The sequence below is a fragment of the Staurois parvus genome, unplaced genomic scaffold, assembly GCF_062004578.1.
Source record: "Staurois parvus isolate SC_StPar_1 unplaced genomic scaffold, SC_StPar_1.0 ptg000234l, whole genome shotgun sequence".
In the NCBI taxonomy this organism is placed as follows: Eukaryota; Metazoa; Chordata; class Amphibia; order Anura; family Ranidae; genus Staurois; species Staurois parvus.
The window spans coordinates 5195357-5218967 of NW_028318030.1; the positions used below are offsets into that span (position 1 = coordinate 5195357).

The 23611-nt window shown below is 39.8% G+C and overlaps 1 protein-coding gene across 1 annotated transcript; it reads left to right on the forward strand.

Moving 5' to 3' along the window:
- Nucleotides 1-23317, forward strand: SPRN (shadow of prion protein). Its single transcript, XM_089680026.1, has 2 exons — nt 1-252; nt 19132-23317. The coding sequence occupies exon 2, from the start codon at nt 19142-19144 to the stop codon at nt 19547-19549; it is 408 nt and encodes a 135-aa protein (XP_089536152.1). The 5' UTR covers nt 1-252; nt 19132-19141; the 3' UTR covers nt 19550-23317.
- The last annotated feature ends 294 nt before the right edge of the window (nt 23318-23611 follow it).

A 23611-nucleotide genomic window follows, 5' to 3' on the forward strand; every position in this document is an offset into this window, starting at 1 on the left:
GACTGTTCCTGAAAGTGCAGCTTAGAGACAGTAAAATCTAAAGGGCTGTTTGTTTGCTTAGTGATCAGACAGCAGCTAATACTGAAATCATCCAGTTATTCATTTCTAATCTCTAATGTGCTCACTAGGGAGGAGTTAGCAGGGACAAGCCTCAGTACAGCGAGAGGAAAGAACATTCCACCATAGAGACAACAGAAGAGGACCTCCGAGTGTGAACACTGGGGACAACGAGAAAGATCATTTAGCAGCCTGGTAAGATTTGAGCTCTGGATTGTGTTATTGCTTTTATGAGATCTAGCTATCCATAATTCCATCTATCCATAAATCCATCTATCCATAAATCCATCTATCCATAATTCCATCTATCCATAAATCCATCTATCCATAATTCCATCCATCCATAAATCTATCTATCTATCTATCTATCTATCTATCTATCTATCTATCTATCTATCTATCCATCATTTTGCTTTCTTTTATATGATATCTTTGTGCCTAAAATAATAACTGAACCAAAATGATATACTTAAAATAATATAGTGAGCCGAGTATAAAGCAGGGCCATGTGTCCATTGTAGAATTTGATGGGGATATCTGCAAAAGCCAAATAACAGTGTAACACTGAAGCTGCAACATGCAGGGATGGAAAGACATTTGTAATATTATGTCACCATGATAATATATGTCCAGCAGACGTGGAAAGCTTACCTAAAACTTATGCACCCTCTAAGGATAATCGTATTTATGTCGCACTCGCATTAAAGCTGCTTTTTTTTTTTTAAATCTTGATGTATTTTTTGTTGGCTGTTTTTCAGTTGACCTATCTTTGCAGATCTGGCTGGAAATGACCCAATTTTGCTCACAATGAATTCCTATGCTGCTTGCTCTGTCATTTGACAGACATTATCATCTCATGCAGAACATCAATCTCAGGGGACCAAAATCACCTACATTCAGTGAACTCACAAATAATGTTTGTTATATCCATAGGAAAACAAGTTATATTCAGATACAATACAATATGTTCTGTGAGGATTCACAAATCAGCCAAACGCCAGAAACAATAATCATATAACACAATTTTATTTGCAGCACAATCAATGTTTAATTCAAGAAAGCATAATAAAAGCAATTATTTACGAGATTCGGGCATTTTAGTGTAAGGCCTGCCAACTGCAAAAATTTGCTTTTACAATATAGAAGTGAATCGGCTAGACGCAAACAACTTTAAGAGAAATCTCAGTCTTTTCAGTGATCATTAGATGCACAGGTAAAGATCAACTTAATGTTAATATTAATATCAAAAAATGGTGTTAATAAATCGGTATGGGTAGGTATAATTTGTGATTATGATACATAGTTTTATAGTAAGTCAGACTGAATGAAGACACAAGTCTATCTAATTCAACCAATAGGAAAAAAAAAAAAAACACCTCCATATACACAATTCTGTACCCACAGTTGATCCAGAGGAAGGCCAAAAAAACCCCAAATAAAGCATGATCCAATGGGAGAAAACAATCCTTCCTGATCTCCCAGGAGGCAATTGGCCATTCCCTGGATCGATTGCCCCTGGTGTTATTACCTATAAATATTAGTATCCATTTATATTTTGTGCATTGAGGAAAGCATCCAGCTGTTTAATTCTTGAGAGAGTCTAAGTCTAGGTGTAACAACCCCTTACCCCTGAGTAAGGGTGGGTGACCTCCCATATGACTTAGAGAACTAGCATTTTGATTCTCAGGGTCTAGTCCTTGGTGTATAGTGCGGTGAAAAATAGGTTGGCCACCTGTCACTTCAGTCTTTATACCTTTTAATTGCTGAACTCCATAAAAAGAGATGATTACAGGATGCCGAAAATAACACAAAATGGAGGACAGAGATACTGAAATAGCAGTAGGCCCTTCAGGAGCAGCCTATGAGTAAATGCTGGAAGTACAGGGACAGATAGATCATTCTATGACCCTGTAGGAGCAGTCATAGTCTTTCTTTTGTTGCAGTGGATAAGTCAGGCTTTTTGTTCCTTTTGGAAGAAGTCAAAAATACCTTGATCTAAGAGCAAAGTCTTGACCAGTGCTTCTCAACCTTTTTCCAGTCAGGGTGCCCTTGAAAATTATTTTCATTCTCGAGGCACCCTAGTTAAGGGTTGGTTCACACTACTGCACGTCAGGGAATGCGCACAAAATCCCGTGCATTCCCAAATCACACACAAATTCACTGCTTTTTAGCAGACGCACAAAGGTGAGACTAATTCCTAATTTGAAAAAAAAATGGTTTGGGGACTGGGTCCAGTTCATACCAGAACACGGTATGGGAAAGGAGCGTGCACTTCCTGCACTGCAGGTGATTGCATTGCCTTTGCGATTTGCATGTAGGTGCCAATGCTGTTCCTTCTCACTATTGAAATGTTTGAGTTAGCAGACTCGTTCAAAACAATGCTCTTCTTACAAGGCCAATATAATAAATGTTTGTTAATATAAAACAGGGAAATTGAAATAATAGCATCAAATAATGAGCGCCACCTAAACGCTAACTTTCAGATGTCCATATTTAATATGACAATATGGAAGAGCAAACATGTAAACGTCAAAACTTTCTTTGAGACAACACTACAAGAATAATTAAAATGTACTGTATGTGCTTCCTGATAATACACTATACCAGTGTTTCTCAACCTTTTTTCAGTCAAGGCACCCTTTAAAATTATGCACAGTCCCATGGCACCTTTTAAAATGATGGACAGTCTTGAGGCTAAATAGGGTGCCTCAAAACTGTACATAATTTTAAAAGGGCACACCATTCTAAAATGGTAAAAACTGTTCTAATAGTTTTATATAACACAGCAACATCCACACATGTAGGACACCCAACATTAGAGGTGATTTATTTTTCCAAAGCAAATACACTTTTTCGCACTGGTACTGTTTCTCTTCTTCTTCAGTTTTCTCCATCACTAAGCTAATGTGACCCCAGTACTGATGGAGAGGGACAGGGGAGGGTCAAACTAGATGCTGTGCAGGCAGCTGACATCCTCCTTATCAACTTATGATGTCATTGGTTGTCAGGACACTGGCAGCTAGAAGGTCATAATGGTGCACAATGGAAACCTGTGGCTTTTTGTAACTAAAAGACAGGCTTGTTCCACCTGCTGGCTTGTATACAAGTTTGGGGTACTTTTTAGAGATTTATCCAAGGCACCCCTGAGGAAACCTCAAGGCACCCCTGGGTGTGTAGGCACCAGGGGCAGACTGACAACTCATGGGGCCCCCGAGCAATAGGGGATCATGGGGCCCCTGTGTCCTTGCCCACACTCAAAGCACATCCAAAACAGCCTATAAAAAGGTACAAGGGGCATTTCATGGGGCCCCCTAATGACCCCGGGCCCTTGGGCAGTGCCCGAGTGCTCAAATGGTCAGTCTGCCCCTGGTAGGCACCCTGGTTAAGAAAGGCTGCAGTATACAGTTTCATCTTAAAGTGTATGTAAATTATTAAAGTGTTACAAAACCCACAACAGTAAAATCAGGCTGTATATGCAGTAGAGCATGCTTGTTATGCTCACTGTGGGACCTAAAGGGTTATTCCTCCACATTGTGTAAAAAAGATGTTTGATTCTGTCTTCTCTGATCCTCCCCTTCTTCTACTGTCTTCAATCCATCTTCTCATAGAACAGAGCTTTGGGGGAAAGCTGGTTTGGGGACTGGGGTCAGTTCATACCAGAACACAGTATGGGAAAGGAGCTTGCACTTCCCGCACTGCAGGTGATTGCATTGCCTTTGCGATTTGCATGTAGGTGCCAATGCTGTTCCTTCTCATAATTGAAATGTCTGAGTTAGCAGACTCGTTCAAAACAATGCTCCTTCTTACAAGGCCCTAAGGAGTTATTCCTCCATATTGTGTAAAAAGGATGTTTGATTCTGTCTTCTTTGATCCTCCCCTTCTTCTACTGTCCTCAATCCATCTTCTCATGGAACAGAGCTTTGGGGGCAAGCTGCACATGCTCAGTTTGGTGTGTACTGTTAGAGTTTTTTTTTTTTGCTTGGGAGAGTGCATGTGATCAGCACAGGGCAAAACAGCACTGCCCAGACAGAGGTCAGGTGTCCTGCAGCCTCATAGGACAATCGGGTGAATGAAAACTCCTCCGACAAACTTTACCCAGTGCTCTGCTGGACACTGACAGAAGTCACAAGACTGCTATATACTGCTGATAAAAAAAGGTATTTAGCAGTTTATATGTACTAAAATAATTGCATTTACATGTTGTGTGTACCGTGAGAGACCAGATATAGTGAATGCAGGGTTCTGGGTTTAGTAACACTTTAATGTCCTAAACAGGGGTGGATTGACCATTTGGAAATTCAGGCACTGCCCGGGGTCCAGGGGTCAGTAGTGGGCCCCATGAGATGCCCCTGGTAACTTTTTCATAGGCTTTTTTGAGTTTGGGCAAGGACACAGGGGCCCCATGAGTTGTCAGTCCGCCCCTGGTCCTAAATTGCTTCTTTTTTTGATCTGTTATATGCTTTAAACATACCATTGAAGGCATATTGTTTTATCATTTCAATAGGTGAAAAAGGATACTTGTTGATCATGTCAGAAATTCAGAGCTGTCCAGTGCACTCTTCCTAGAGTCCTTCCAGTTCTTGTTGCTGAGTACACAAACAACAGACAACCTGGGCAGGGCTGATGCCATTTCTTGAGTTTTCTGTCCAGAGAAAGGCAGGGGTTGTCAGTCCACAACTAGGAGCTGAGTGAATTTCTAGCAGATCATTGGGTATTTTTCTGTACTTGCAAGATCTTTGAAGGGATAGAACATGGGGAATTAAGTAGGTATATTTGCTTTGCCCTGACAAATGTTTAAAGTATAAGTTCACCTTTTGATCAAAAATAATCAATGCACATTTTGTTTGCCGGTAAAAAAAATGTGCATTTAATATTTTTGGTTGCAGGAGTCTGGAAAGCAGATTGCTAGTACCATGCAGGTCCCCTGCAGACCTGTCAGTATATCTGCTTGCCCATACAGCAGTGGTTCTCAACCTTTCTAATGCCGCGACCCCTTAATACAGTTCCTCATGTTGTGGTGACCCCCAACCATAAAATTATTTTCGTTGCTACTTCATAACTGTAATTTTGCAGTGGGAGGACTAGCGCCCCATCACTGATGTCAGTGGGATGAATAGTGTCCCATCGTTAGTATCAGTGGGATGAATAGTGCCCCATCGTTGGTGTCAGTGGGAGGAATAGTGTCCCATCGTTGGTGTCAGTGGGAGGAATAGTGCCCCATCATTGGTATCGGTGGGAGGAATAGTGCCCCATCATTGGTATTGGTGGGAGGAAAAGTGTCCCATCATTGGTATCGGTGGGAGGAATAGTGCCCCATCATTGGTATCGGTGGGAGGAATAGTGCCCCATCATTGGTATCGGTGGGAGGAATAGTGCCCCATCATTGGTGTCGGTGGGGGGAATAGTGCCCCATCATTGGTGTCGGTGGGGGGAATAGTGCCCCATCATTGGTGTCAGTGGGGGGAATAGTGCCCCATCATTGGTGTCAGTGGGAGGAATAGTGCCCCATCATTGGTGTCAGTGGGGGGAATAGTGCCCCATCATTGGTGTCAGTGGGGGGAATAGTGCCCCATCATTGGTGTCAGTGGGGGGAATAGTGCCCCATCATTGGTGTCAGTGGGAGGAATAGTGCCCCATCATTGGTGTCAGTGGGAGGAATAGTGCCCCATCACTGGTGTCAGTGGGAGGAATAGTGCCCCATCATTGGTGTCAGTGGGAGGAATAGTGCCCCATCACTGGTGTCAGTGGGAGGAATAGTGCCCCATCATTGGTGTCAGTGGGAGGAATAGTGCCCCATCATTGGCATCAGTGGGAGGAATAGTGTACAATCATTGGCGTCAGTGGGAGGAATAGTGCCCCATCATTGGCGTCAGTGGGAGGAATAGTGTACAATCATTGGCGTCAGTGGGAGGAATAGTGCCCAATCATTGGCGTCAGTGGGAGGAATAGTGCCCAATCATTGGTGTCAGTGGGAGGAATAGTGCCCCATCGTGGGTGTCAGTGGGAGGAATAGTGCCCCATCGTGGGTCTCAGTGGGAGGAATAGTGCCCCATCGTGGGTGTCAGTGGGAGGAATAGTGCCCCATCGTGGGTGTCAGTGGGAGGAATAGTGCCCCATCGTGGGTGCAGTGGGAGGAATAGTGCCCCATCGTGGGTGTCAGTGGGAGGAATAGTGCCCCATCGTGGGTGTAAGTGGGAGGAATAGTGCCCCATAGTGGGTATCAGTGGGAGGAATAGTGCCCCATCGTGGGTGTCAGTGGGAGGAATAGTGCCCCATCGTGGGTGTCAGTGGGAGGAATAGTGTCCCATCGTGGGTGTCAGTGGGAGGAATAGTGCCCCATTGTGGGTGTCATTGGGAGGAATAGTGCCTCCTCATTGGTGTCAGTGGGAGGAATAGTGCCCCATCATTGGTGTCAGTGGGAGGAATAGTGCCCCATCATTGGTGTCAGTGGGAGGAATAGTGCCCCATCATTGGTGTCAGTGGGAGGAATAGTGCCCCATTGTGGGTGTCAGTGGGAGGAATAGTGCCCCATTGTGGGTGTCAGTGGGAGGAATAGTGCCCCATTGTGGGTGTCAGTGGGATGAATAGTGCCCCATTGTGGGTGTCAGTGGGAGGAATAGTGTCCCATTGTGGGTGTCATTGGGAGGAATAGTGCCTCATCATTGATGTCAGTGGGAGGAATAGTGCCCCATCATTGGTGTCAGTGGGAGGAATAGTGCCCCATCATTGGTATCAGTGGGAGGAATAGTGCCCCATCATTGGTGTCAGTGGGAGGAATAGTGCCCCATCATTGGTTTCAGTGGGAGGAATAGTGCCCCATCGTTGGTGTCAGTGGGAGGAATAGTGCCCCATCGTTGGTGTCAGTGGGAGGAATAGTGCCCCATCGTTGGTGTCAGTGGGAGGAATAGTGCCCCAGCGTGGGTGTCAGTGGGGGGAGGAATAGTGCCCCATCATTGGTATTAGTGACACAAATGATGGGGCACTATCCCTTCCACTGACACCAATGATACTTACCTTGCTGACTCCTGCTCCAGCCTGGGTTCGCTCTCTCCCTCTCCCATCTACAGCCTGCATACCTGGCTGCAGCAGCAAAATTTGCACTTACCTGTCAGCTGTCTTTCTTCTCTGGCCTCTCTCTTCACTCGTTCCTGCAGCTCCCTCGATCTTCTTCGATCTCCTCGCGCTGCCGCTCGGCTCCTCCTCTCCAAGCTCCACCTCCTCGCCGGTGATTGGCCGCCTGTGTGCCTCTCCTGAGCTACAGTTCCGGTGGCCAATCAGCGGCGAGGAGGCGGAGCTGTTGAGTGATCCCGGGGGTGTGGCCAGGTTAAAGGGGCAGCATATCATCCCGCCCACAGATCGCCTGAGAAAGGAGCGGTGTCTCGGTTCCTAAGACCATCGGAAATATGTGTTTTCCGATGGTCTTAGGCGACCCCTGTGAAATGGTCGTTCGACCCCAAAGGGGTCGCGACCCCTAGGTTGAGAACCGCTGCCATACAGGATGTACAGACAAGCAGATATACTGACAGGAAGATTCAATTAACTACCACGGAGCTTCACAGCGCCGTGGGAGTTCAGGGAGAACTACAAGGCAATGGTCGCTAAGGCTGTCTTGTAGTTCATTCATTCACAGAACACATCTTTGAATAACAGCTTGTAGATACAGAGTACATGTATTTTAAAGACATTTTTAACCACTTCAGCTCCAGCAACATACTTGTACGTCGCTGTAGTTTGAGCCGCTGTACTGGGATGATGCCTGAAGCCACTCAATTACTATTACAGGCAGCATGGGGGGATTTAACAGGAGTTCTCATCCCACCTGGATTCCTGATTGACCAGTGAGGAAGAACAACAAAAAGAAGCGCACCAACCTTGCGCATTACCTCAGTAACCAAAATTTATTTAGTAAAAGAATGGTACTCACAAACAGCGAATAAAAACAGGCATGTAAGTCCTCAAAGGGACTTTAAAGGCAAGATGCCAATGCGAATCCCATCATGGAGGAAGCCACTCAGTACGCTGACGCGTTTCGAAGGACATGCCTTCTTCCTCAGAGCTGACTGGACTGAGAGTGTGTGTTCACATTTATGCCTCCAGACTGAAATAAGGCCCTCCCCAATGGGTTGGGCTGTCCTGGGCAGGGAGGAGGGGCCCGGGTGTCAACAAAATGCAATAAGTAATCATCAGGGTTTACATAGAACCATATAGATAATAGACATAAAAGATAGGATAGAAATACAATGTATATACATATATGGAATCAAATAATGCTAAAAAATGCTAAAAAATTCATTCATTAATAAATGCAGCTTGTAAATGCATGAATAGAAGTTAAAAAGTTTAAAAAATTAACTAATTAATCTCTTAATTAAAAATGATATTGTTATTATTATTGTCATTGCACTGACGGTCAAAATGCATACAATAAATATAGAAAAAGAGAGGAACTCACACAGTTAAATGAACCATTCATGGCCAATGATTTCAAGATTGTTCCCACAAGGTGGGCAATGCAGCCAAAGTATTTTGCTAAAGATGGTAAGATTAATGGTAACAGTTTGAGGAAAAAGCAATGTTGCTATAAAAATATATAACTGGATATAACTGTAGGAGGAGGGTTTTGTATGGACGTACATTCATGTGATCCAGCAAGGGGATAACTCTTTTGGATGGTAGGGAGGAGACAGTATATTCTAAATGAATCCGTATTACCTGTGTTGTTAATGGTGTGTGTTGGTTGTTCGGCAGCAGAGGGAGATCTTGCTTACATGATGTAGCTGCAGATGGAATCTGCCTGTGGAACGCACGCCGTTGTGGCGTGGTAGAAAATGCGCATGCGCAGGCCATCACGTGCCTGCGCATTAGGACGGCATCAGAGCGATCTCAATGGCACATATCTAGTAGCCATTGCGCGCGCAACAGGCAGCGCTGCTCAATCACCACAGGGTCCTAGTTTCTCCATCCCCCACTTACTGCTGCCCGATCAAATACATGCCAAAGGGTTGAATGTGTATGTGTCTCCAAACTTCCTATACACAACGAATCGTTGATGCAAATGCCAACCCCTATAGCTACAATCCCACCATCAAAACTCTACATGAAGAGTATTTTTCTGAAGTATATATGTATATATATGTGTCTCTAAAACAATACATGTATACATGCACATGGGTATATTAAATCATTAAATAATTAATTAGAAATGTATTAGAAATATATAATAAAAATATATTAAAAAATATATTAAAAAAATATATAAAAACGCGTCAGCTGTACTGAGTGGCTTCCTCCATGATGGGATTCGCATTGGCATCTTGCCTTTAAAGTCCCTTTGAGGACTTACATGCCTGTTTTTATTCGCTGTTTGTGAGTACCATTCTTTTACTAAATAAATTTTGGTTACTGAGGTAATGCGCAAGGTTGGTGCGCTTCTTTTTGTTGTTCTTCCTCACAGTTCTGTTTTGGCTTCCCCAGCCTTGGTGTGGAGCTGCACGACCTTGTTTATTCCGGTGGTTCCTTCCTTTTTTGGAGTTTGATTCCTTCTTTTTTTGGAGTTTGATTCCATCTACTCACCACCGGTCTGGGTCCCGGAGCGCAGGAGATATCGCATTTGGTTCCTGATTGACCATCCAGAGTTGCAGCCGGCTGGTCACGGAGCCGAAAAAGACCAGATTGACTTTGTTCTACTTTGTTAAATAGTAAACCAGAAGCAATGACCTGACATCACTTCTGATTTACTTGGAAATATACGGCACCATTTTTAAAAAATAAAAACATTCAATCACACCAATCTTGGTGTGATTGAATGCTTTTAAGAGCAGAGGAGGAATTTGGGGTCTCATTGACCCCAGATCCATTCGTAAGGAGTACTTGTCACATGGCTATTGCTGTCAAAAGGGATGTTTACATTCTTTTTAACAGCAATAAAAGTGATTAAAAACAAAATTAAAGCAACAGTAGAAAAAAGAAAAAAAAATTGCCCCTGTGCTTGTGCGCAAAGGTGACTGCACATGTTGGTCCCGCACGCATGCAAGCAGCGATCATCCGACACATTGGAGGTTTTGCTGCAAACATCAGATAATGGGCAGTAATTCTAGCACCAGACCTCCTCTAGAAATCTAATCTAAAATTTGGTAACCTGTAAAGGCTTTTATGTCACCTATGTTTGTTGCTGTTGCACAGGCAGGCACAATTTTACAGCATGACATGTTTGATATGTATTTACTTGGCGGAACATCTTCTTTTATATTGTACAAAAAATGGGTTATATTTTGTGTTTTTCCATTAAAATTCAAAAAAGTGTGCTTTTACCCAAAAAATTGAGTTTTGCAAAAAACAGCTGCGCAAATACCATGTGACATGAAAAATTGCAAAACCCACCAATTTATTCTTTAGGGTCTCTGCTTTAAAAAAAAAAAAATATATATATATATATATATATATATATACAGTTGTGTTCAAAATAATAGCAGTGTGTTGAAAAAAGTGAATAAAGCTCAAAATCCTTCTAATAGCTTTTATTTCCATACACACAAATGCATTGAGAACACTACACATTCTATTCCAAATCAAAACATGAGGAAAAATATATCAAATTTGTGTTGTTCCTCTAAAAAAATTGAAGAAAAGTGAATATTAGACTGTTCAAAAAAATAGCAGTGTTTGTATTCTTCTTTACAAACTCAAACATTCACTATATATATAAAAAATGTTTGAAGATTTTGCTTTCCTTTGAGTCACTTAATTAATATTTAGTTGTATAACCACTGTTTCTGAGAACTGCTGTACATCTGTGTTGCATGGAGTCAAACAAATTCTGACACCTGTGTATTCCAGCCCAGGATGATTGGACTACATTCCACAGTTCTTCTCTATTTCTTGGTTTTGTCTCAGAAACTGCATTTTTGATGTCACCCCACAAGTTTTCTATTGGATTAAGATCTGGGGATTGGGCTGGCCACTCCAATAACGTCAATCTTGTTAGTCTGGAACCAAGATGTTGCATGTTTACTGGTGTGTTTGGGGTCGTTGTCTTGTTGGAACACCCATTTCAAGGGCATTTCCTCTTCAGCATAAGGCAGCATGATCTCGTCAAGTATTCTGATGCATTCAAACTGATCCATGATCCCTGGTATGCGATAAATAGGCCCAAAACCGTAGCATGAGAAACATCCCCATATCATGATGCTTGCGCAACCATGCTTCACTGTCTTCACAGTGTACTGTGGCTTGAATTCAGTGTTCGGGTGTCGTCTGACAAACTGTCTCCAGCCACTAGACCCAAAAAGAACAATCTTACTTTCATCAGTCCACAAAATGTTGCGCCATTTCTCTTTAGGCCAGTCAATGTGCTCTTTGGCAAATTGTAACCTCTTCAGCACAGTGGGACTTTGCGGGGGCTTCTTGCAGATAGCTTGGCTTCACATAGGCGTCTTCTAATTGTAACAGTACTCACAGGTAACTTTAGACCTTGAAAATTAAAAAGTGAATACTCGTGAGCTACTATGGTGATATAAACAAAAACTAACTACTAAAAATAATAATAATGAAAAATTAATTCAGTGGTGCACCAACACTATTACACATACTCATAAACTGTGTGAAAAATACAAAAATAATAAAATTATTGTGTTGCGCTCCACCCAAAAAAATTTAATCCATGCGTACCTTATAGTACTCTCACACAACGTGTAAATTGATGATATAAATCTAATTATCCAATTAATGCTGGTTACAGTGCATTTCTCTCTGAAATTCTGAGGAAAATGGGTCGTTCCAGACATTGTTCAGAAGAACAGCGTACCTTGATTAAAAAGTTGATTGGAGAGGGGAAAACATATAAAGAAGTGCAGAAAATAATAGGCTGCTCAGCTAAAATGATCGCAAATGCTTTAAAATGGCAACCAAAACCTGAAAGATGTGGAAGAAAGCGAAAAACTACCATTCGAATGGATAGAAGAATAGCCAAAATGGCAAGGACTCAACCAACAATCAGCTCCAGGAAGATCAAAGAAGGTCTAAAGTTACAAAAATAATAAAATTATTGTTTCGCACTCCACCCAAGAAAAATTAATCCATGTGTACCTTATAGTACTCTCTCACACAACGTGTAAATTGATGATATAAATCTAATTATCCAATGAATGCTATTTTTCCAGTGCATATAGTGATATCAATATAAGTCAGATAAACCAATCAAATATAAAATCAAATAAAAACCATAAGAAAAGCTTCTATAATATAAATGAGCTATCCTCACACTATAGCTCAACCATAAATAGTGACTGTGTGAAGTGTGAAAAAAACCTATGATGTCCATTTTAAAACACATATATATATGTGTATATGACTAGTTCAGTGCATTGTAATAACAATCTCCTTCCACTTGGAGTCTCTTGATCTTCCTTCTCGGCTTAGAGTGAAGGATGGATGGTTGAGGATTTCACATAGTACACATAGTGCCTTATCCTTTGGTATTACAGGTTTATTGCCAAGCCAAACAAATGCTCACTCACATGGAGTAAATAATGTGATAGCGTGGTTTGTATCAGTGTGTGCCTCTGCACACTAACAGTACTCTCCGTTCTGCTGTATGGTGTGGCGTCGTGACATCAGAGCCTCTCCCCTACACGTTACGCCACAGGGTGACGTGGCTTCCTCAGGGGGATTCGATAGGACGCCACAATGCTGGCATCTTTTTATATGTAATCCCAGCGCCATGTTTCCGGAGTCCGCACAGAGGCGGACATCATAATGGGGCCAATTAACCGCTATTGAAGTGTAAACAGTGAATCAATTAAGACACACTGTATCCAAGTCTACAGAAACTATGTATCCTCATGTGACTCTGATCTAATAGTCACTGGTACTGTTAGCAACTATGCGAGACAACACTAAACACAATATATATAAATAAATATACTGTCATAATTAAATAAAATAATATAGTTAATACACACATGTATAATATTGAATCCTAAATATACTGATTACAACACATTTTATTAATAAAATTAAAATTCAAAATATAAAAAAAAATAAAAATAAAAAGTACATGATTAGAACAAAATATCCCATCTAATATTCATCAATGAATTAATTAATAACTAAATAGTCCTTATTATATGCATTTATTACGTACTAACCTTAGTATAATATATTTGAAATATTTTTAATTAAAAAATATTATATATTTACAATGTTTTAAAATTAGTAAATTAATTTAAATTAAATAAATATTAAGAATGGGAGACATCCTAACACCTTTACTTTATATAAATTCATAGGTAAAATTGCTACTGGGTCAAAGTGGGAAGATGAATTTGTTTATATCAATCATAGAAAAGAAATACAGATATACAGTAGGTATATTGATGATATTATCATTATATGGGATGGTAATAAGGAAGGCTTAGAACAGTTTTATGAATATTTAAATAGAAATAAGAATGATATTTTTTTTAAGTTGGAATATAAGTGAGGCATCTATACATTTTTTAGACATAATGATTATAAAAGAAGGTAGTAGTCTATATACAAACATTTTTTTAAGCAAACAGACCATGCATACATACCGACAAATAGTTGTCACTACCAACCATGGATTAGTAATATCCCAAAGGGTCGATTTATAAGATTAAAAAGAAATTGTACTAAAGACATAGATTATAGGGCACAAAGTGCAATATTAAAACAGAGATTTATAGCTTCTGATAGAATTGAAATAGAGAGGAATACTGTGGGATGTATGGATAGAAATTTGATAATAAACCTAAAAGAGTAATAGAAAATATTGAAGTACCAGTAGTTTTGAATTATAATAAACAATATAGAGCGGTACAACACATTATCTCCAAACCTTGGAGGGTGCTTAAATTAGATACAAATTTGAAGGATATTATACCTAATAAACCTAAGTTTATATATAGGAAAGCACCGAATCTGAGAGATAGGATGGTTAAAAATATTATAGAACCACCCAAACCTTTAAGTAATATGAGTTTCTTTCAGGGCACAGGTTTTTATTCATGTGGGCGATGTTACAGCTGTAGTAGGTTACTTGGTAACCCTAGATGTAGACACACATTTTTTAATACAGACAATAATAAAGAATACAAGATCAAACATGTTATTTTGTGTGATACTAAAGGAGTGGTTTATGCCTTAAGATGCCCTTGCAATCTTATATACATAGGGAGAACTAAAAAAGCGTTGAAAGAGAGAACATGTGTATAATATAAATAGAGGGTATAAATACCATCATGTTTCATTGCATTTCCGCCAATTTCACAATATGGATGCTTCATGCTTACAGTTTTGGGGAATAGAGAAACACAATAGGCATTGGAGAGGAGGCAATTTGGTTAGAGAGATCAGCAAAAAAGAATCGAAGTGGATACACGAGATGAGATGTTTGGCACTGTATGGTTTAAATAAGGAGTTTGATTTATTTTGTTTTATTAGTATTTATTAAAGAGACATTCAATCACTTCAAAAATCTTATACTATCTTAATTGAGGTTTTAATGACCCAGTAGCAATTTTACTTATGACTTTATATAAAGTAAAGGTGTTAGGATGTCTCCCATTCTTAATATTTATTTAATTTAAATTAATTTACTAATTTTAAAACATTGTAAATATATAATATTTGTTATTTTTTAATTAAAAATATTTTAAAAATATTTCAAATATATTATACTAAGGTTAGTACATAATAAATGCATATAATAAGGACTATTTAGTTATTAATTAATTCATTTATGAATATTAGATGGGATATTTTGTTCTAATCATGTACTTTTTTATTTTTATTTATTTATTTTTTTTTTATATTTTTAATTTTAATCTTATTAATAAAATGTGTTGTAATCAGTATATTTAGAATTCAATATTATACATGTGTGTATTAACTATATTATTTTATTTAATTATGACAGTATATTTATTTATATATATATTGTGTTTAGTGTTGTCTCGCATAGTTGCTAACAGTACCAGTGACTATTAGATGGCGTAACGCGCAGGGGAGGGGCTCTGACATCACGACGCCACACCATACAGCAGAACGGCGAGTACTGTTAGTGTGCAGAGGCACACACTGATACAAACTACGCTATCACATTGTTTACTCCATGTGAGTGAGCATTTCTATGGTTTGGCAATAAACCTGTAATACCAAAGGATAAGGCACTATGTGTACATTTATGTTTTTCATGTATTAACTGGAGGAATAAAAGGGAGAGGAAGAAACAGGAGAGAGATCCCTGCAGGATAAGGGGAGAAATCCTCAACCATCCATCCTTCACTCTAAGCCGAGAAGGAAGATCAAGAGACTCCAAGTGGAAGGAGATTGTTATTACAATGCACTGAACTAGTCATATACACATATATATATGTGTTTTAAAATGGACATCACAGTATAAGTTTTTTTCACACTTCACACAGTCACTATTTATGGTTGAGCTATAGTGTGAGGATAGCTCATTTATATTATAGAAGCTTTTCTTATAGTTTTTATTTGATGTTATTTTTGATTGGTTTATCTTACTTATATTGATATCACTATACGCACTGGAAAAATAGCATTCAATGGATAATTAGATTTATATCATCAATTTACACGTTGTGTGAGAGTACTATAAGGTACACATGGATTCTTTTTTTTTGGGTGGAGCACAACACAATAATTTTATTATTTTTGTAACTTTAGACCTTCTTTGATCTTCCTGGAGCTGATTGTTGGCTGAGTCCTTGCCATTTTGGCTATTCTTCTATCCATTCGAATGGTAGTTTTTCGCTTTCTTCCACATCTTTCAGGTTTTGGTTGCCATTTTAAAGCATTTGCGATCATTTTAGCTGAGCAGCCTATCATTTTCTGCACTTCTTTATATGTTTTCCCCTCTCCAATCAACTTTTTAATCAAGGTACGCTGTTCTTCTGAACAATGTCTGGAATGACCCATTTTCCTTAGAATTTCAGAGAGAAATGCACTGTAACCAGCATGTACAACATTTGCTGCCTTCCTTCCTTAAATAAGGGCAATAATTGTCACCTGTTTTTCAAAGAATGAATGACCTCACTAATAGAAATCAGGGAGTCCTCCTGCGCTCTTATGTCATATATCAGGAAAGTGAAAAAGCTAAAAAGCAGCTGACATCTAATCCTATACCATTAGGCCCCAAAACATAAATGCAATAAAAATTATGTAGCATTCATTAAAATCAAAGTGACCACACAGTGATTAACACACGTATCAGGTCTTAATATGGACCGTATATGGTGAGTAGTCTAAAAATGGTGACTCCCCAATCCACATGGGATAATATATCTGTGACCCCCTGGTACCCAATGAGGGACATAAACTAATATTAAACCAATAATGAGTGAATCCCTATGATGGGATCAAATAAAAACTTCAGTGTGAATTAAACAATAATAATGGCAAAAAAAGATAATATTAACAAAGCAGTCCAGTGATCAGTGTTGCATTCCTTCTGGTCATGCATAAAAGGAGGAATGTGCGTGAATAGACACCGGATGTGATCCAAAAATGGCTGAAATGGCCTCTCACCATCACCCTGCGACCCTGCAGGGCCACAGAGCATATATGTATCACCACTTGATCCCCTCAGCAAACAGCACTCCTCAAGGACTGATAGCTTTAAAACGACTTCCCAGGAATCAATATCCACTTTTAAAAGATCTCATAGTAAGCTGATAATAAGGCATTCCCCCATGTGCTGGGTGTACAGCATAGGAAAAAGGTGTTCCAAGATGGTTTCACGCCAGAAGTACGTCACCACGCTGATGCATTGCGTCACGTGACCTCGTGACTTCATCAGGACTCTGAATAGAATAGAATGTGTAGTGTTCCCAATGCATTTGTATGTATGGAAATAAAAGCTATTAGAAGGATTTTGAGCTTTATTCACTTTTTTCAACACACTGCTATTATTTTGAACACAACTGTATAAACCTACTACAGCAAATGATATTATGAAACAAAAAATGCCAGTAAAGTTGCTGGTAAATTACAGTCTCTAGCTGCTTCCTTCTGTTTATATTATTTCAGGTATTTATATATAGTTCAGACAACTTTACACATCCTGTACATTCACATGAGACATTACCCTCAAGCAACTTACAATCTAAGGTCCCTACCTGCTAAGCATACATACTAGGGTCAATTTAGACAATAGCCAGGAATGTGGGAGAAACTTACAGTACCCAAAGAAAACCCATGTAAGCATAAGGAGAACATGCAATCTCCATACAGAGAGTGCCATGGTTGGGAATTAAATCTATGACCCTAGTGCTGCGAGGCCAGAAGACTAACCACTAAGCTACTGTGCTGCCCAGTTTGTAAACAAATGGCTCAGGATTCCCCTCATTTATACCAGACCCTTTTCCTAGATGAGGCTCTGGTGTAGATGTTATTAGAGGAACCCACACACAAAAAAGGCATACCAGATACATATCCTTGATTAGGGTCTGGTATGGATGTCAATGGGGAACCCTACAAAAACATGAAAAAAGAAAAAATGGCTTGGCATATGCCCCCACCCCCCACAAAAAAAAAATACCAGAACCTTATCTGAGCATGAAGCCTGGCAGGCCAGGAAATGGAAGGAGTGGGAGCATGCATCCCTTCTCTTCTGAATCATACCAGACCATATGCCCTCAACATGGGAAGGGGGACTCCTCTGGAAAAGCACCTTGTCCTTGTCACCTTCTTACCCACAACCCTGGTCTAGAATCTGGAAGCACCCCTTAGCAATAAGTGAACCAACAGATACTCTCCACCCTACACATTCATAAAAAAATTTAAATAGTAAATAAAGACACACACTTTTTGAAAAGTCCTTTGTCCCATAATGCATATCCATCATCAATCATGTCATCCAGTGATGCAGATCCAAGTCAATCACGATGAATGATGCTGTTAAATATCAGAGAAAAAACCTACCAACCGCCACCAAGATCTGCTCTTGATGACTGCTTGCTGTGACTGACAGCTCCTTGTTCCAAAAGATCAGGGTCTCCCTGGTGACATCTTGCCCAACTGTTGACGTGACACTATGGCTAATTGGTTAGCACTTCTGCCAAGCAGAACCAGGGTCGCTGGTTCGAATCCCAACCACGGCACCACCTACCCGAAGTTTGCATATTCTCCCTGTGCCTGTGGGCTTCCTCCAGGTACTCCGGTTTCCTCCCACACTCCAAAGACATGCTGGTAGGTTAATTGGCTCCTGTCTAGACTGCCTAGTATGTATGAATGTGAGTTAGAATGTAAGCTCCTTGAGGGCAGGGACTGATGTGAATGTGCAATATATTTATATATATGAAGTGCTGCGTAAATTGACAGCGCTACATAAGTACCTGTAATAAAATAAATACATTTGGTCAATCAATGACATAGCAGGAGTTCCTGGATCCTGTTCCTCTCAGGCAACTTTGCTGACTGAAGTATCTGAATAATACACATTCCTATCTGGATGCTATGCACTTTGTTGCTAAGACAGCGACATGTAACAGTACAAAGAGGGACGACTGCTCACAGGGTTCAATGATCTCTAAAGGCAGCAGGTGGATAGTGGACTCCAGCTGCTTTGAGCGATGGAGGTTGCATGAGCTGTTGAACTGATTAACAACCATAAAATAGTGGTTTTGCAGTTCGATCACCAAAACGAAAATTAAATTCCAGCATAAATAGAAAGTGAAACTGCTGTCAAGGATCTTCAGTCTTGTACCTCTGGCCTTCAGGTGCTATGCTGTGTTGGAGCTCATCTCCATTCAATAGCTAGATGCTAACTGAAAAGGATTACAGCCTTACACCATGTTTCCAGCATTCTTCAAGAAACTTGATTGATCTGGGTGCTTGATTGATCTGGGTGCTCAAATTCCTTGTAATGACTGTGGGTGATAAGCAGACCATAAAAATATTAATATAATCTCTGTGGATGATTTGATCTGTTGAAATCAATGTTTCAAATCTGGCTTGACAAACTTTTTAGACGATATTGTTTGCAGTTTCCAAACTTCATGTTCAGTGTTTTTATGCTTTATTCCCCAGGTCCCTAAAAATGCGAATTAGTTCAGCTCTGTGTTGGTCAGTATTGCTATTAGTAGCACTTCTTACTCACCATGTCACAACCAAAGGAGGTCGTGGAGGAGCAAGAGGAGGAGCCAGAGGATCATCTCGTGGGACATCTCGTGTTCATGCAAAGAGCTCAACACGTTATGGATCATTTAGGGTGGCTACCGGAGCAGCAGCTGCAGGAGCAGTGGCGGGAGCAGCAGCTGGAATGGCTGGGAGGAGAAGGTGGAGATATGATGACAGTTCAGAAGAGAGGATGCAGTGGGGGAACCGCACTGATGAAGGCATCTACAGCTATAGGGCATGGACCTCTGGGGTTAAAACCCTCTCTGCAAGCATTGCCATCACTTTGACCCCTCTTTTTACAACCAGTGTCAGGTTGTATTATTTCTAACATATATTTCTATGCCACTGGGTGGAAGCCAACATTTTTAGGAAGTGTTTTCTTTTAAACAAGCAGTACTCCAATTGTTTTGTCAGCAAGTCTATTCTGGAATATAGAAAATCTCTAGTTGCTAACCCTAGTTGCTAAGAGGAAAAAAATATCATCAACAAAGATTATATGGTTCATATATGCCAGGAAAAAAAAACATTAACTGCATAAACTCGACCTGAAAATCTATTCATAATAAAAGCCACAAATAAGCTCTTTAACAGAGAGGAGGATTCGTCTTCCAGCCTCACATCTGAGTGCTGCTTTGGTTATTCTGGAGTACATCGGAAAAGAAAATCTCCATTATGTGGCTTCCTTATTACCTGTTTGATTTTGTTATTCTAATCAACAATAATGTATCCATGGAAACTCTGTTCATGTTAGGTGTACTGATTCTGAAATCATTTCCTTTCAACTACTAGTTGTGTTGACCAATATTTCTCACTGCCAACCTTTTATATTAATGTTAAAGGGAATATTCACTCCCACTTTTTGAAGTGTAAGTGTGCAATATTTCATATTTTTAGACTATTTTGTGGCAAGGAATCATTTACATTGTAACACAATGTTTTGGTTATGCAAAATGTGACTCATACCACATACAAAAGTATAATATATACAGTATACAAATAAATGTTACCTAATAACCCTATAGGCCTGATGAACCAAACTGTAAAGTGAGGTGATCGCTTAAAACAACAGTCATTGGAATGGAAAGCTCTATTTTATACGTTTATATAAATCATCATGTCTCACTGCATACAGTAAAATTTTTTATGGGAATCTGTTGTAAAGTTTTTGCTACAGGGGATTCCTGCCAGTAGCAGCACTTCCCGTTGCATGCTGACAAAGCTAAGCCACTTGCCTTACAATTAGCAGGGTCCTTGTCAGCCTGCCATGCATGTTCATTCAACTGGGTAAAGGACTGCCTTTTAGCTCTAGCAAATAGGCAGCTGTCAGCCAACTTAACAAATTCATATAGGAGGCTAACAGGGTTGCTTCTTACTGCGGGGCAGTGCCTTAGCATTGTCAGCCTGCAAAAGGCAAAAACCTCCAGGTAAGAAACTTACAACAGCCAACAGATTCATAAAAGAACAATTTGCTTCTAGGCGTGTTAAACATTCCTAGGTGCCACTTGTGTTTTTCACCTGCATAAGATGTGTGTTGGTCATGTGGTTTCATGGTGTAATTTGCTGCCATGTATGTACAGACTATAGGAAAGTAAATCTTCACAATCCTGTCCCAGCAGTTTTAGTTTTGGTCTAAACATGTGGCACTGCACAGGTTAATGCATGACCTCTGTCTGTAATGTAGAAGCCTGACAAATCCTGTGGATGAATGAAATGTTCCCCTCAGGTTCCATTAGTCTAGTGCAGGTGAGAGCTATGCAGTAATTAGATGTGACACAGGCACAAGCAGGAAGAGCATTTACAGATACTGTATACAGAGAGCTCACATTTGCAGTGTTTCATCACATTAGCACTTCCATATTGGTGATGCATCAAAGGGGGGATGACAAGTCATGCATCTAGATGCTGTGTGACCTGGAACACAGGGCCAGCTAGCTGCAACAAAACATGGACATAGGGGAATTAATCAGCCATGATACTACAAACTGCAGCCACAGCAGTTGAGCCCATAAATAAAAAGGTGATACAAACAAACAATAGAGGGAACATAACTACACTAATACCTAGTTAAACAAGAAGACTTGAATGTCTACAATGCCTTTAGGATAACTCTGTACATTGAGACATGATGTCAAACACACTGAAAAATACTGTCTATTTATGATACACTTTTGAATGTTTGTGTGCATGTTTGGATGTTTGTGCGCATGTCACCCCTGTTCACAATTTAAATCAGGCCCTATATATTTTTGGTATGAGGCTGTAATAAGTACGGCATGCTACTAAAGTTATAACTATTGCTGTGCATTTAGATGGCATAGGGATCTGTCTTCTCATCTTTTAACCTTGCTCAGAAGATGCTGAGGTACAGTTTTCTGTGTCTGTATAAACACGGTCCTGAAGGAGACTCTATGATCAATGGTCACTGAATATTTATTATTATGTGTGCTTTCTTCCTTGCTTTGTTCCATGCTGCTGCCGCATTCTTCAACAGTTTTCATCTTCTGGCAAGGAGGCAGTAGCCAACAATGATGACAATTTGGTGGCCACTGGGAATAAATGCAGTCCCAGCTATTGAGTAATAGACTCCAGTAAATATAACTGGAAGAGAAAGGGAGTGGTAAGGTTAATGTGTTAATTACATTTCTCCATGCTGTACTTAGAAGATTTGGCACGCCGAAACTGTGTCCGAATCTCAGCCTTACCGTTAGTTCAGTTCTTCCAGTGCCTGTTTTATTATTGGAATTATGAGCAGCAAATGTATTTACTTCTTTTGTAGTGACAAATTCCTTTCATTAAATAGCATGGATAGGAGCTAAAGCACATGGACTAGAAGCATTGAACTAATCCTATCACTGCACTCTGGACACAGTTTTTAGAGTAGTATCTTGGAAAGAATAAAATAGAGGTAAGTGTAATTAACACATAACACTTATCTCCTGCTGTCCTTTGGCATTATATTTATTTCTAGAGCTTTCCTTTTGTTTTATGAATAGTTTGGTAAATGAGCCAAACTCTATATAGCTCAATTCCAGGCACCCCCCCCCCCCCCCCTTCCACCCATAGAATCACACCTTCCCCAGAGGTTACCCAACTGTGTATTTGGTGCTTTTTTTTGTATACTTACCTTTTGTAGGTGTCTTCAGGACAATCATGTAATGCACAGGGTCTTTTTTTTATCTTTGCCTCTTCTGTGTTGGGAGGTCCTTATGATGCACAGAATGGTGCTGACATGCTGGTCTGCATCATTAGATTGAGTACAGGGCACCATGTTAACATGCCTTTCAGAGGGTGGGTTTACGATGCCCTGCACTTACAATATGTCCTCAGCCTATTGGTTTGAATGATACCCAGCATCTTTTAACCCTGAAAATTGAGAACATCTAGTGGCAGAAAACAATTTCTGTGGGGATTTTTTAAAAATGTTTACTATGATTAGGGCACCATTTAAAAAATGCCCAGACTCTGGATTTAAAGAATATATGATCTACTTTCATTCAGGTATAAAAAAATGGAAAATTGCCTCCAGTAGAAGATTGCTTTGGTTTCCTTGCACCTGAGTATAGTATGTATGAAATGATTTAAGATATGCAGAATTTAGCTGAATAGGTAAAATATTCTATGTAAAACATTGCTGCAGAAAATAGGGGGACACATATTTAGATCTCACTTAATTTTAACATCCTCTTATGTGGCTATGTTGTATTTTATTGTAACTTTTAGTGCTGTTGCCAAACCTTGAGGCCTGTACTTAGGCTGTCATCACATAATCTTATATAGGTTACCTTCAACCTATATATTAAAAATATTTAATATTTGTATACTTACAATTAGTAGATCCAAAGACACATGAAGTACTATATATTACAATAATACAGAAACATATATTAAGAATTCCTAAAAGTATACATGACAGACATAAATGAGGAAAGTAATATATTTGTAAAACTGTATTTTTGGTATGGTGTATAGTCTTATACCGTGTGGATGTGTTCAACCTTTGTTAAACAGATGGTGTGCTTTAAAGTAAGCTGCTAAAAGAGCCAAACTTTTTATCCCAGATATTGGTGGGTGTTTCTTAATAAATATGCTTTGTGGATTTTGTTGTTCAGAGTTGTAATTTTGCCATATTACCCATACAACTAAAAAAATTAACATAAAATTACAGGTATACCTGCCTTCTCATTTCACAGAGGGGTGAGTGAATCATTCAGTAGGGGAGAGTAATCAGAGCCCAAGCAGACAAAATGCAAATCGGTACAATCTTCCATTATGGTATAATTGTCAGCCTCTAAGTAAGTAAGTATATACTGATAACAACATGACATACTATACCTAGTTGTCAGGAGCGTATAGCGCTCCTGATCCATCACAGCTGCTGGTCTCGTTCTAG

Coding starts and splice junctions, on each gene's coding strand:
- SPRN (XM_089680026.1), top strand. CDS start 19,142: ATGCGAATTAGTTCAGCTCTGTGTTGGTCAGTATTGCTATTAGTAGCA.